The following is a 13,579-nucleotide window of genomic DNA, read 5'->3' on the forward strand; positions in this document are numbered from 1 at the left end:
CAAAAAGAGGGGGTGGGGATCGCGCCCGCTCTCGCTTGCAGTTGCAGGATTGCAGCGCTGCGCTCCGCCGCGGCCTCGGGAGCCGGGGAAGCACCACCCTATAGGAGGCTATGGCTATCCACTGCTGCACACGGCGCGGCGCCATTGGGGGCAATGGACGAGAAACCCACTGGGATAGGAGACCCGGCGCACTGTGCCGCTCCAGTGCGTGTGCAGCTCTACTGTTGTACTCCTCCAGTCCTCCTCCTCTCCTCCACCGAGACGGCGGGGCCCGCATCGCTACAGGCTACAGCGTACTACTGGCGCAGCAATGGTGGTGGTACGCCTACTGTTGGATGGATGATGGAGTAGCTTTGCAATAGCTAGGGCCACAAGGGGAGGGTACCCGCGCACGGCCTTTCACTTCACTGTTCGGAGGTTGAAGACGAATGGGAATATAAAAATGGCGTATTGTGGCCTAAAAGTGGCGCTGCGACGGCCCATCAATCAGAGGTTGCTCCCAGAATGGCGGATACCAACGAACAATCACTGACAGCCTAGCTGCTCCTCCTTGGCTCACTAGCTGACCTATCTTTCACCCGGGCCCACCCGTCAATCGCTGCTCGTCAGAAACCACAACGGTTAAGCATAAACATGCTACTCCATCCTGGAAGCGGATGAAGAGATTGTCATTGATGCATGAGTTCGCCATATGGATGTTTTTTCCCCACCTGATTGGGGAGAAGCTTGAACAGATACATAATCTAATAATCAACAGCCACGATGTAATACAGAGTAGTATTCGTGGGCGAGGCAGAGACACCAAACAAACTTGGGATTTGTCTCTCTGATTTAAATTCACAACGGTTGGGTACCAACGGCGAGGCGCGCACACCACACACCAGCTTCCGCCATCCTGGTTCAGGCGGACGGGGGATAGTAGAACCGGTGATCCGGGAACGGCGGCGGGACGGTGTGGCTGGTGTTTGCACCGGCGGCGGTAGAGAATCCTGATGATGCTGCAGCGTGGAGCAACGGAGAGTGGGAGGAGCCCGGCATTTGCCACCCCCAGCTCGCGGGGTATGACTGGGGAACCAACAACTCAGGGGGCCTTCGTTCCGTCGGCCGCTCCTGCAGCCACAAACGGCACAAGCACATAAGTTGCTTTGTTACTTAACACCATCAAGGAGCTTACAGCACTAGTATCAACATAAATAAATTCAGGGGTGAACAACCATCGATCATTGAGTTAAGAGGCTTTGCTTCATAGGTAAAAGAATCTTGAATACATATGTGCATGAGTCAGGAGGCTTTGCTTCACAGGTAAAAGAATCTTGAATACGTAAGTGCAGGGAGGTGTCCAGCACTTGATGCAACTTGAGAAAAAACACCGTGGAAGAGTACCAGAGCAATAGTGTCAAGTCATAGCCGTGCAAGCTTTCATGTGAACGCACAGTATCTCCCAAGACAGACTAAAGCTGCACCATGTGATCAGGGTACTAAGTTGCATCTAAAGTTGTGTCGTGGAACTGCAGTTATTTTTATTTCCAAAAGATGCAGGCTCACGGATGAACCTGACTGAACCATCAATCGACTCACAGGGGAAACAGTACCCACATCAAGTAAGTACTCATGCTATGTCCTTGAGATGCCATTCAAAAGTTTGCGTTTAAAGGAAGGAAACATGCATCTTAATGTTCAGTGGATAAAGACATCAATAGCTACAAGGCTAATGATTTTGGAAAACAGGCATGCTTAGTTTTAGGAAAAACTAGAATTAGGAAATAAACTGTTCTACCTGTCCACATCTAGCTTGTCGATAACTGAAATATGCTTACACAGGATATACTATTCAGAAACAGTTTCTTTGCCACATTATAAACAAACAGTTTCTTTGCCACATTATTCAGTAACAGTTTCTTTTGAAACATCATTATTCAGCAACAGTCCCAATTAGCTGGTGGAGTAGCGCAGAGTAGTACCTGTAGGTTGGGGAAGAAGCCGGGACAAGCAGATGGGTACAAACGTTGGTGCTGCTGAGGTGGTACCGCTGTGCTATGTTGATGCACAGCCCACTGGGAAGATGAGCTCATTGGCTACAGCAATATCAAAAGGCAGTACAAATATCGTAAGTTTAATATACTTTGCTCAGATCATTAATATCTCAACCGACACTCTTGCTGGTGCGCACACGAAACTATCTCTAACAGCAATGTAACCACCACTGTTTTAAGTGCTCAAGTTTCCTTACCTGATTGACCATCGCGCTTGAAGATTCAGGGAAAGGTAACTGGAGGCCGGCCATGATGTTGCCCCTTTTGGACTCTGGAGCGTGAGGCTGCGACATCCGCAGATCCAAGTCAAGGGCATCCGCATCAACGATCGCTGAGGAAACGTTATTTGTAACCATGAGGCAAAGTTTGGTATGACAGTGAATATTCGATGGGTGTGAGAGCGATTGTGGAAGTACCCTCAGTTTCGGTGTCTGGTGGTGGATCCCCGTTGTAGGAGCTAGTGTCGAAATTAGTCACAGCTTCCCTCCCGTTGAAGCGAATGGCTGCCCTGTCGTAAGCTCTAAACCAAAGATCAAGCAGGACAGGAGAGTGAGCGGAGATTAAGGAAGTTTTGTGACTATGTATGCTTGTTTCACAATGGTCAGTGCAAATTAGTGGTACCTTGCAGCTTCGACTTCGCTGTCAAACAGCCCAAGGTATATGTACCTGAGTGTAGTAATGTAAATATCAGCAATGAGATGACTTCTCAATAGAGAGTGATGGCTACTCTGAGAATTCTGGCTCTGAGCTATAATGTGCAGGGACTGTATCATTTCGCCAACTCATATATATGTGGAACCTAACAGTTGCTCCAAATAGGTCTCTGCAATCGAGTGTAGCGGGAAGTGGACGTTTCACCAGCACTAAACAGGACGCCCTAACAGCAACAACTAGTAGCATATGGATTAGCTTCACTATCCCACTAAAATTAAGCTTTAAGATTGATTTCCTACGGCAATCAAATTAAATGTGATGTCCCTAGCATGAACAGCTAGCTAGCTACTATGCTGCGTGACCTCCACCCATTGACAAATTATTAGTCCGGCAGGTTCATTCAGAAATTCCTGTTTATTATCTGATGAAGACCAAAATTAGTGGGTGGCAGCGTGAGCTTACTTCTTGCCGAGCAGCTGGCCCATCCTGGCCTCCCAGCGGCCGCACTTGTGGAGCGTGACGCCGCGGTACTTTGAGCTGCCCCTCGCGAAGCCCGTGCTCTGGCGGCGGAGGATGTGCACGAACTCCTCCTTGGTCCAGTTCCTCATCTGGCAAAAACAACAACGCCCACCCACCACCGCCATCAGACTCACCGATATACGCATGTTTCAGACATCCACATTTATATAAGCTGAAAGAGTTTCGCTACTGCCTAATTTAGTTGGTTACCTGCTTCAGATCCTCCTCGTAGTCGCTCAGATTGAAGTTGATGTCGGCGTCCAGCCCCCGGAACTTGATCGCCGCACGATCGTAGGCCCTGCGCAACGCGAGATTCAGTACAGCTCATGATCCAATGCAATCGAGAGCAGTGAAAGTTCAAACTAGTAGGAAGCTTGATTGATTAACCTGGCGGCCGAGTGCGCGGTGTCGAAACCACCTGACGAATTTAGATAACTTCAGCATAGAGTAATCATGAACAGATATAGAAAGTAATTAGAGCTGGAGCTGGGATTTGAGCTCACCTAGGTAGACCTGCTTCCCGCAATCCCTGCCGGAATCAGAAGGGAATGGAAACGGTTAATTGATGGTTTTGGTAAGCTAATTAATCACGGAGTAGTAGCAGCAGGTAGCTAGGCGAGAGAGGCTAACCAGATGTGCGACTCCCAGCGGCCGGTCCGCCGGTAGAAGGTGACGCCCCGGTACTGCGAGCTGCGGGACCTGGGCCCGCGCCGCGTCTTCTTCGGCACCGCCACCCGCTGCCCCACGCCGAGCTCCTCGGCGCGGCGCGGCTGCCACGCCGGCGCCGGCGCGGGCGCCGGGTCCGGGTGCATCATCATCCCGGCCGCAGCGTGCCCGGGCGCCGTCGAGGGGAAGAGCTGCCTAGTCACGTACGCGGAGACCGGGGGCTGGTCCCCGGACCAGTCGTCGTCGTCGGGGCTCCCGAGCAGGCCGAACCGGAAGCCGCCGCCGTCCGCGGAGTTGAGGACGGACGAGCTGGACGTGCCGGAGTCCGCCGGCGACTCCACATTGAGATCCAGCACCATCTCCGATCCGGGGCCAAACCGCGCGCGCGTGCGTGCGTCCGCCGCCGACCCCCAGGCCCGCCCAGCTAGCTCGGTGGTAAGTAAGTAGTAGGCTCGTGCGGAAGCGTGTCTATGGCGTGGGAGCGCGGTGGCCGCGGGAGGCGAGGGCGAGGTGGGAGGAGTAGAAGTAGTGGTGGGAGGAGGAGGCGGTGGTGGTGGAGGCCATGGGAGGATGAGGAGGAGGACGAGGAGAGGAGGGGGCCAGTTGGAGAAAAGGAAAGAGCGATGGGACGTCGAGGAGGCCAAGGGCATCACAGGTAAACTATTTTTGTGCAGCGGAGGTTCGCTATTCGCTACGCCCACACGCAACGCGCCTGCGGGAGGAACCCCGCTAACGTGTCGCGCTAGCGCCGGAGATGGACCAATCCTCCATTTCCCGTGGGTTTTTTCAGCTGCTATTTATTTAACCCTACGTACTTGACATTTCGTTTCTGAAAATTTGGAGCATAGGCCAGAATCTAGCGGGCAACAGACAAGGTTTCAAAAATTCAGTATCTGAAATGTTTATAGTTTTATTGAACGTCTTTTATAACGTTATCGATAGGCCGCAGAGTAATACAAAAGACTGGCCACTTGTTGATTAAATTATCATCTTTTTCTATGAGCTCACGTGCATCACGAAACATCTATCTGCATCCAGTGCCATCTGCAACTCACATTTGTTTATTTGTACTTAGGATGGTCATTCGTCGACGGCTCCGAACGTTCTTGAAGCTCGATTATTCAAACAGTACAAGTACACTTTGTAAAGTTAATCATTGTGTTAAGAAAAAGTAAAGTGCAAGGCTGGTAGAACTTTGGATGGAGTGGTCTGCTCTACAATGATGTTAACATTATTATGTCGTGTGTTGTAGTAATATATTGTGGGAACACAAACTAAGCAAGCACTTAACGTACAACTAGAACGAATAAACATGATTTCACCCAAAAAAAAAGATGTCATATAGTTAACGCATGAATTATTCTAAATTTGAGTGGTACAACTTTCTGGCACTAGGTTTAACGGACACGCTCAGTGCACATGTTACTTTAACTAAAGAATCACTCAGAACGTTCTTGAAGCTTCGGTTCTGTATATACACTTTTTGATTCTTGTGTACGAACAAATAAGATGGAAACCCCAATAAACATATGTAACTACAATACAACGGCAATATAAAATTATTATGTCGCATGTTGTAATATACCGATAAACCAAAAACAATTAAACCACCAGTACAACTATATCTCACGTGAAAACAAACTTATATATGGTACACCTAGTTTACACAGATGCTAACAAAAACCAATCGATGCAAATTTCTACTCCCTCCGATCCGAAAAAAGTGTCTGGCAGGTGATTTCACAAAAACAACCTTGTCTTTTTCTTCTCCACAACCCGCACTCCCTGTTCTACCCAACCAGGCAAACCAGTAACCGCACGTCCGGCCGTCCGCACAGCGCATCGATTCCATCCGCGTTTTTCCCCTTCTCACAAACCAGAGCAGCACCACCGTGGGTGGCTCGATCTACCATGTCCGGCCAACTCTAAAGAATCCTCCGGGCAGGGGAGAAAGGCGGGGCATGACGCCGGTGGCGACGCCTCAGCGGAGCGGGGCAACGCCGCCGACGCGAAGGGATGCGAGGTGGAAGACGGCCTGCTTGGCGAGGAGCGGGCGGGACGGGGGCACGCCAGTCGCTTGGAGAGAGAGCACGCACGTGGGACTGCTTGGCAAGGCGACGGCGACGGAGGGGGAGGCGGAGGAGCGCGGCGCCGGATGCCTGGAAGATGCTTCGCGCATGGCAGTGGTGGCATTAGCCAGATCCAGTCATACTGATGGGCTAGTTTTATGATTTTCGAAGGGTGTAAATGTAAAACGCAACTGTACTGACCGTCCGACTCTTTTTTCGGATCGGAGGGAGTACTAGATTGGTAAGACACACTCTCTTATTAGTTTACGGGGAAGAACCCCTGGCTTGTAGTGTTGCCGGTAACTACTCACTAGGGAACCATGCAATGAGATGCGTGTACAAAAACAGTAGAAACACCACACAAAAAATTGTATAATTACCCTACAAAAAAACTTTTACATAGCATGTTGTAATAATATATTAATTTTCCAATTGCTGAAAAATTGAACAAACACGAATGTTAAATATAACGTGACAGAATCATATAGTTATCGAGGTACATAATTTGTAGCGACAAAAAAAAAACAATCGATGACCGCACGTGCATCATGAATTTATAATTTTATATACATCCATTTGATACAGTTTGGGAATCATATTAGTTAATAAGACAGGTAGAAAGGGAGGTGGCGTTTTGGCTCATAGTAGCAAATACTCCCATTATACAAAATAATTAGAAAACAATTTTAAAAAATTCAAAAAATTCTGACATAAATTTTTTGGTGTACACCGTGACATTTTATGTTAGTGCATAAGTTTTCGTGGTGAAACAACATTTTGTGTGGACTGTACAAAAAGACAAAAAAAATCCTGTACGTAGTCATGTTATAACATCAAAATTTGTCTTTTTTACGGGAGCCACATAATTTTTTAGTTTTCTTTGAAAACTTTTGTACGAACATAAAATGTGTAGATGTGCATGGAAAAAAAAAAAATTTTTGTTTACACTTCGAAATGTAGATTCACATAACGGGAGCAAATGCACCTATGAGCCAAAGTGAATATTCCGGTAGAAAGGTCATACCTTCTTGAAGTCGATTGTACTAACAAGACAAGTACACTTCGTAAAATCAACAATTGTGTGAAGAAAAGTTAACGTGCAAGGGTCATAAAACCCTGTGTGTGGTGGGCTATTCTATAACAATGTTTTTATTATTATTATGTCGCGTGTTGTAACATTATAATATGAGAACAAAAACTAAACAAGTGCCCCAGATGCAATTGATGTGAACAAAAACATGACACACATAGAAACATCATATAATTTACATATAATTTTATTATAAAAGCCGAGAGGTACACCTTTCTGCTAGATTTGACGGATATGCTCAAAGCACCTTGTTTATGTAAAGAACTACTCCAGATGTTCTTGAAACTCCTGCAGTAGAAACACACATACTACTTATAGCTGAAACGAGTACACAATCATATAAATTAGAGGGAGTACACTAATATGTGACTTGCTGCAAGGATATAATACAAGTTGTGATTTTTTTCTTACACAACACATCTAGTTACATCGTTGCTCTTAAGAAAGAATCAATTGATGCTACAGCTTTTCGCTGGATTGAAGGGACACACCAAAGCACCTGTTAGTTTACCCCAAGAACCCCTCGCCTGTGGCCAATCCCTAGCGAACCATGCGACGATCCATCTGGTACCAAAGAGAGCAAAGCACGGTGTGTGCAGCAGACAGTTTCTTTTGGCTCGCAATAATCAATGTCCACTGTCAGACACCATCAGCTCATAGTGTTTATTAAACCAAGCAAAGCAAGCTAGTAGTGTTAGTGTAGCCCAGGCAGGACGTAGCTGCTAGAGGACCACATTAAGAAAGTGGAACCCTGCCGCTAATCAAATCCCTAATCAACAGTGCGCCCGTACGTGCGTGGTTTGCGGCTGCACGAGCCTCGCCGCTGAGGTTGGATCGTGTACTCCGGCTGCGTAATCCTACGTACTCCGGCAGAACGCACATGTTGCGCCCGATCTCGATTGCGTTGACCACGGCCGCTGCAGCATCTCAACCAAACCCGTAATTTAAACGTTACTAAGTATTTTAATTGCTTCTATTTTACAGTTATGCGTGCAAAATATGTTCATTCCAACTGGACTGATTTTTCAAAAATTTTAGGCATCTTTTGAAACAAATCTGTCATCCCTTGCCGTATCTAAAGTGGGGAGCCATTTTTTCGGTTGCCCCCTAAAATTCGTTGACCATTTGTAGAAGTGAAGTTTTAGGACGTGTTGCTCTTGTGTCGTGGAACTCATATGTCGTTGACCATTTGTAGGAGTGTCAAACTCATCGAAATATGGTCAACTTCTTCGGAATGTGTTGTCTGTCGTCTCCAACCATGGAGTTGAACACCATTAGCTCGGTGTCGTCCTCTCCATGATGTATGCCAGCCGTCGTGGGCACATGCACCATGGAGTCGTAGGCCACCTTGTCGCCGTCCTGGTGCCACTGACGATCGTCTCGCCACGATGCGACACACGAGCAAGGAGTGACGCACCTACACGAACACAAACTCGCGATCCACGTCCTAGGGCAGGGTTGTGGCACATGAGCATGCCTGGTGTTCGTTGGAATCGGCCGCCATATATCCAAATCGGGATGGACTTGGGCGTAGCAAGGCGGCCTCGACCTGTTCGTGGAGAAGGGTAGCACGACGATTGTGGCAGGGTGCGTCGATAACGGAATTGAGACTGATTGGGCATGAGGCGGGTAGGAGGAAAAAAAGGATAGGGAATACTCAATTTTAACGTTTGCCGTTGTGAGATCTGTTTACCTTCATACGATGTTTTACATATAGGCCGCCATTTTAAGGCACCTCCCAATATACGCATCTCCGCTGGCGTCCATCAATATGAGCCAAACAAACGGCTTCGTTGGACGTTGTAACTGGGGATGAGTTGAGATGATCTAAGAACATGTACAATAGAAGATATTGGACGGATGTTTAGAAAAATAAACCAATTTTTATTGAAACATCGATGTTTATTTATACTAGTAAACGTGCACGTGCAATGCACGTCTTGTCCTATGTCATAAAAACATATATTGTGATCTTCTATCAGGTATTTTACCGAGCCATTTATACATAAGAGGTGTGAGGGCGCCTAAAACACAAAATCCACACTTACATAAAATTTACAATCACATAAATATATTTAGAATTATTTGTAAAAATACTTAAAAACATAAACTAAGCAACAATATGTAGTATGTTTCTTCTTGAAGGTCCATCTATGTATTCTTGATACATGGCGAAATATGAATGACAGATAAAATAACTAAGCAACATTGTATATTCTATTTATTCGCGGATGATGGTTCTTTCTTGAAGGTCCACTTTTTTATGCGATCAATAAGGCTTCGTGCAATGGCTGGGATATTGCTTAAAGCTTCATTTGCTTCATACTTCAGGATGTGAACCAAAAATCACTTCCTTAGTTGAAAACCGTCCTATATATGCATTATACAACATTGTTATAAAAAAACATGTGCAAAGTGTATGCAAATGAACATGTGTAAATACTCACCGTGGGTACTGGAAAATGTAGCAATCCATCGTACCATGAATGCATGAACTCAAAAACCAAATAACCCGACAGAGCACTGCATGCATATAATGTTACATTGCGGGTCGAATAATACGTTAAGATTGTAACACATTGTTAAGATTCTTACTCGTCTAGATTTGTTGGAACTTTGGGAGCCTTGCAACCCCATTTAGTTATGTCATCCTTTGATGTAGGGTTTGCAACTTCGAGGGCAAGATTAAAATTATCGGCCACATTTTTAAGTATAGTCTTCGCCAAATATGGTATTGGAAGCGGGTCCAAAAAAGAGATAACTTTTTTATGCCGATCCAAGACGAACAACTGGAATAACCCAACAATATCCCAAGGCAATAAAATATGCACCGGTACATTTAAAAATATAGCAATCATTATAACAGATAATTGACTCTTAAGAATGAAGGATTGAATTCTTACCATACTGCATTCAGAAATATGATACTCATTGCTGTCAGGCCAGCTAAGAAACAACTGAGCCAACTGAGCAACGTCAGGATAGTCACTACGACTTGGATCTCGTGCATATTGAGACATCAACTAAAATAATAATAAAAAACATTAGTATATGCCACAAATGAGTCACATATAAATAGATTTAATATGTAGTTATAGTAACTTACACAGAAGCTCAAATCCATGTAGTGGACTGGGACATCCCTAGCAAGCTGGATGTCGTGCCACGCCAGTATCCGTACAGCCATATTAAAGCAACTAACATCCATATTTTCATTCATTTTTAGTATGCTACTTATTTGTCTTAAATTAAGACTAATAGGATAAGGACTCGAACTTTTAACCCATTCGGTCCTGTAAAATTAGAATTATGTCAATTACAATTACAAGTATGCTATCGCAATTTATTAGAACAATACAATAAAATGAAAAAAAAATGTTGCTTACTCTAGTGAAGGGATATCATCAACTGTGCTGATATATAGGCAAAGTTCATCTATTAATTCCTGGTCTGTTGGATTGGCAGATGGGACGTGAAGCAATGATTGCGAGATGAACCCAATTTCTGACGCTAGTTTGGATGTTTTGATGTTTTTAGGAGGTCCATCCACAATGACACAATCAGTAGGATCAAATATTTGTTCTTCATCATCTTTCAAGTCTCGATTCCTTATATTATCATCATTCAAATGTGAATCCACCAAAATTACGGCTAGTTTGTTTCTAAAATCTGTCATATTGACCTATTAATCAAGCAGTAAATAAAGTTAGTTTTCAAGTAATAATGATACAACCTGGAATAAGTATCGCGATATATGGAGCAAATATACCTGTTCAGGAATGTCGGATAAAATATCCCCCGTGAAATATTCCATGAAATTTAACATCCATAGACCACACGATGACCTGCATGATTATAATTTTTAATGATACAGAAATTAGTATTTATTCAATAAGGATAATCATTCCTCACCAAAAAAGACCTTCAAAATCATTAAAAATGAAAATTTGAGGGCAATTTGTTTTTCTGAATTGTAGCAGAGACAAGAGCAGTCCACGGCCCACGGCCCACGGCCCACCCACACCCGACGGCCGACAGGCCCGAGATTAACTCGCCGACCTCACTCCTTGTCGTCCTCACTCCATGTCTCATCGCCTTCAAAAAAAAAATCGGACTCACAGTACTCGCTAGCTCTCACAGTACTCGCTAGCTCCCCCCCCCGATGACCCACAAGTATAGGGGGTGTATCGTAGTATCTTCGATAAGTAAGAATGTCGATCCCAACGAGGAGCAGAAGGTGTTGACAAGCAGTTTCGATGAAGGATTCACTGTAAATGCTCACAGACAAGTATTCAGGGGGGTTTGATGTAACTGTTGAATAAAGTACGAGTATGTAAAGTGCGAGAGTAATAATTGCAGCGAGTGGCCCAATCCTTTTTAGCACAAAGGACAAGCCGGTTTGTTTACTTATAATGACCAAACGTTCTCGAGGACACACGGGATTTTAGTCTAGTGCTTTCGCTACATACGGCTAAATAATCTTCATTGTTGTGATAAGTGTTGTGTGGGTGAACCTATGCTAATGTACCGCCCTTCCTAGGACTAATACATACTTGTGATTATACCCCTTGCAAGCATCCGCAACTACAAGAAAGTAATTAAGAATTAAATCTAACCACAGCCTTAAACTCTGAGATCCTGCGATCCCTCCTGCATCGATATACCAACGGGGGTTTAGGTTTCTGTCACTCCGGCAACCCCGCAATTGGCAAACGAGTACAAGATGCATTCCCCTAGGCCCATAAATGGTGAAGTGTCATGTAGTCGACGTTCACATGACACCACTAGAAGAATAACACCACAACTTAAATATCACACCATTGAATATTACTCAACCATAGTTCACTACTAACATTTAGACTTCACCCATGTCCTCAAGAACTAAACGAACTACTCACAAGACATCATACGGAACATGATCAGAGGTGATATGATGATGAATAACAATCTGAACATAAACTTGGTTCAATGGTTTCACTCAATAGCATCAACAACAAGTAGGAATCGATACCGGGAGAGTTTCCCCTATCAAACAATCAAGATCAAACCCAAATTGCTACGGCGGTGGCGGTGTCCAGCGGTGATGACGGCGGTGATGATGGTGGAGATGATGATGATGGTGATGGCGATGATGTCCAGCTCGATGACGGTGTCGATGGCGTCGATTTCCCCTCCCGGAGGGGAATTTCCCGGCGGATTCCTGCCCGCCGGAGAGCTCTTTTCTCTCTGGTGTTCTCCGCCTCCCGCGAGGCGGCCGTAACTCTTCGCGCGAGGTACCCTTCGGGGCTTAGGTCTTCGGGACGAAGGGTTTGGCGAAGAAAAGGAGGCGAAAAGGGTCGTGGGCCCCTGCACCATAGGCCGGCGCGGCCAGGGGCACAGGCCGCGCCGCCCTAGGGTGTGGGCCCACCCCGGCTGCTCCTGGCTCCTCCTTCGGCTTCCTTCGTCATCTTGAAAAATAGGATTTTTGGTATATTTTCATTCGTGAGTTGTTCTTCGGAAATTTTGCGTTCTGTCTGTGCTTTTTCCAGCAGAATCCTGGCTCCGGTGTTCGATCCTCCAATAATGATGAAACATGCAAAATAGATGAAATAACATAAGTATTGTGTCCCAATATGAAATATATCAATGAATAACAGCAAATTATGATATAAAATAGTGATGCAAATTGGACGTATCAACTCCCCCAAGCTTAGACTTCGCTTGTCCCCAAGCGAACCGAGCTCGATAGACATGACCACATGTTTATGGAGTGAAGAGTCGATAAATAAAATACGGACAAGAAGCATCATATTCATTCACACAGACATTATAGTAAACAACCTCTTATAACTCATATTGAAACAAGTATAAGGTAATCACAAGTAAAGGTGCATGAGAAATCATGATTGGTGATGGCAAACTTCGTTCTTGGTCGAGAACAATTAACAGATTATATTTATCTCATTGAGCAGCGCTCTCATGTTAGAGTTTATAAGGCACAACTTGCATACTCAATCGTAATGGTCTACTCATAATCATTGATAACTTGCAAAGCTATATTCATTCAAATAAAACTTGTACTAAACAAAGAAGAATAAAAGACATGATGTAGCAAATCACAATATAATGGTTTGATCACAACTACTCAAATGCTTGCTTGAGATGGAGGGAAATAGGTTTACCGACTCAACATAAAGTAAAAGACAGGCCCTTCGCGGAGGGAAGCAGGATTAAATCATGTGCTAGAGCTTTTTCAATTTTTGCAATCATATAAAGAGAATAAAAGTAACATTTTGAGAGGTGTTTGTTGTTGTCAACGATCGGTAGCGGGTACTCTAACCCCTTGCCGGACAACCTCCTAAGAGCGGCTCCCATATTATTTTCATTTTGTGTGGCACTCCTTCCAACCTTTCTTTCACAAACCATGGCTAACCGAATCCTCGGGTGCACACCAACAATCTCATACCATGAAGGAGTGCCTTTTTATTTTAGCTTTATTATGATGATGACACTCCCCCCAACCTTTGCTTACACAAGCCATGGCTAACCGAATCCTTCGGGTGCCGTCC

General features: G+C 45.1%; 1 protein-coding gene across 1 annotated transcript; it reads right to left on the reverse strand.

The window, feature by feature from the left end:
• Positions 1–621: 621 nt before the first annotated feature.
• On the reverse strand, positions 622–4,480 carry LOC127292152 (APETALA2-like protein 2). Its single transcript, XM_051321503.2, has 10 exons — positions 3,837–4,480; positions 3,710–3,735; positions 3,594–3,624; positions 3,417–3,504; positions 3,150–3,295; positions 2,655–2,699; positions 2,450–2,553; positions 2,231–2,364; positions 1,962–2,075; positions 622–1,110 (listed from the first exon to the last, which is right to left on the reverse strand). The coding sequence occupies exons 1-10, from the start codon at positions 4,229–4,231 to the stop codon at positions 901–903; spliced, it is 1,293 nt and encodes a 430-aa protein (XP_051177463.1). The 5' UTR covers positions 4,232–4,480; the 3' UTR covers positions 622–900.
• Between the last annotated feature and the right edge of the window lie 9,099 nt (positions 4,481–13,579).

Source organism: Lolium perenne, chromosome 4 (genome assembly GCF_019359855.2).
Source record: "Lolium perenne isolate Kyuss_39 chromosome 4, Kyuss_2.0, whole genome shotgun sequence".
In the NCBI taxonomy this organism is placed as follows: domain Eukaryota; kingdom Viridiplantae; phylum Streptophyta; class Magnoliopsida; order Poales; family Poaceae; genus Lolium; species Lolium perenne.

Bases quoted from the DNA above. Each gene is read 5' to 3' on its own strand.
- LOC127292152 (XM_051321503.2), bottom strand. From the start codon at position 4,231: ATGGTGCTGGATCTCAATGTGGAGTCGCCGGCGGACTCCGGCACGTCC. The intron at 2,700-3,149 runs GTAAGCTCACGC...TACTACACTCAG, and splicing joins GGCCAGCTGCTCGGCAAGAA to GTACATATACCTTGGGCTGT. The intron at 2,365-2,449 runs GTACTTCCACAA...ACGTTTCCTCAG, and splicing joins ACCAGACACCGAAACTGAGG to CGATCGTTGATGCGGATGCC.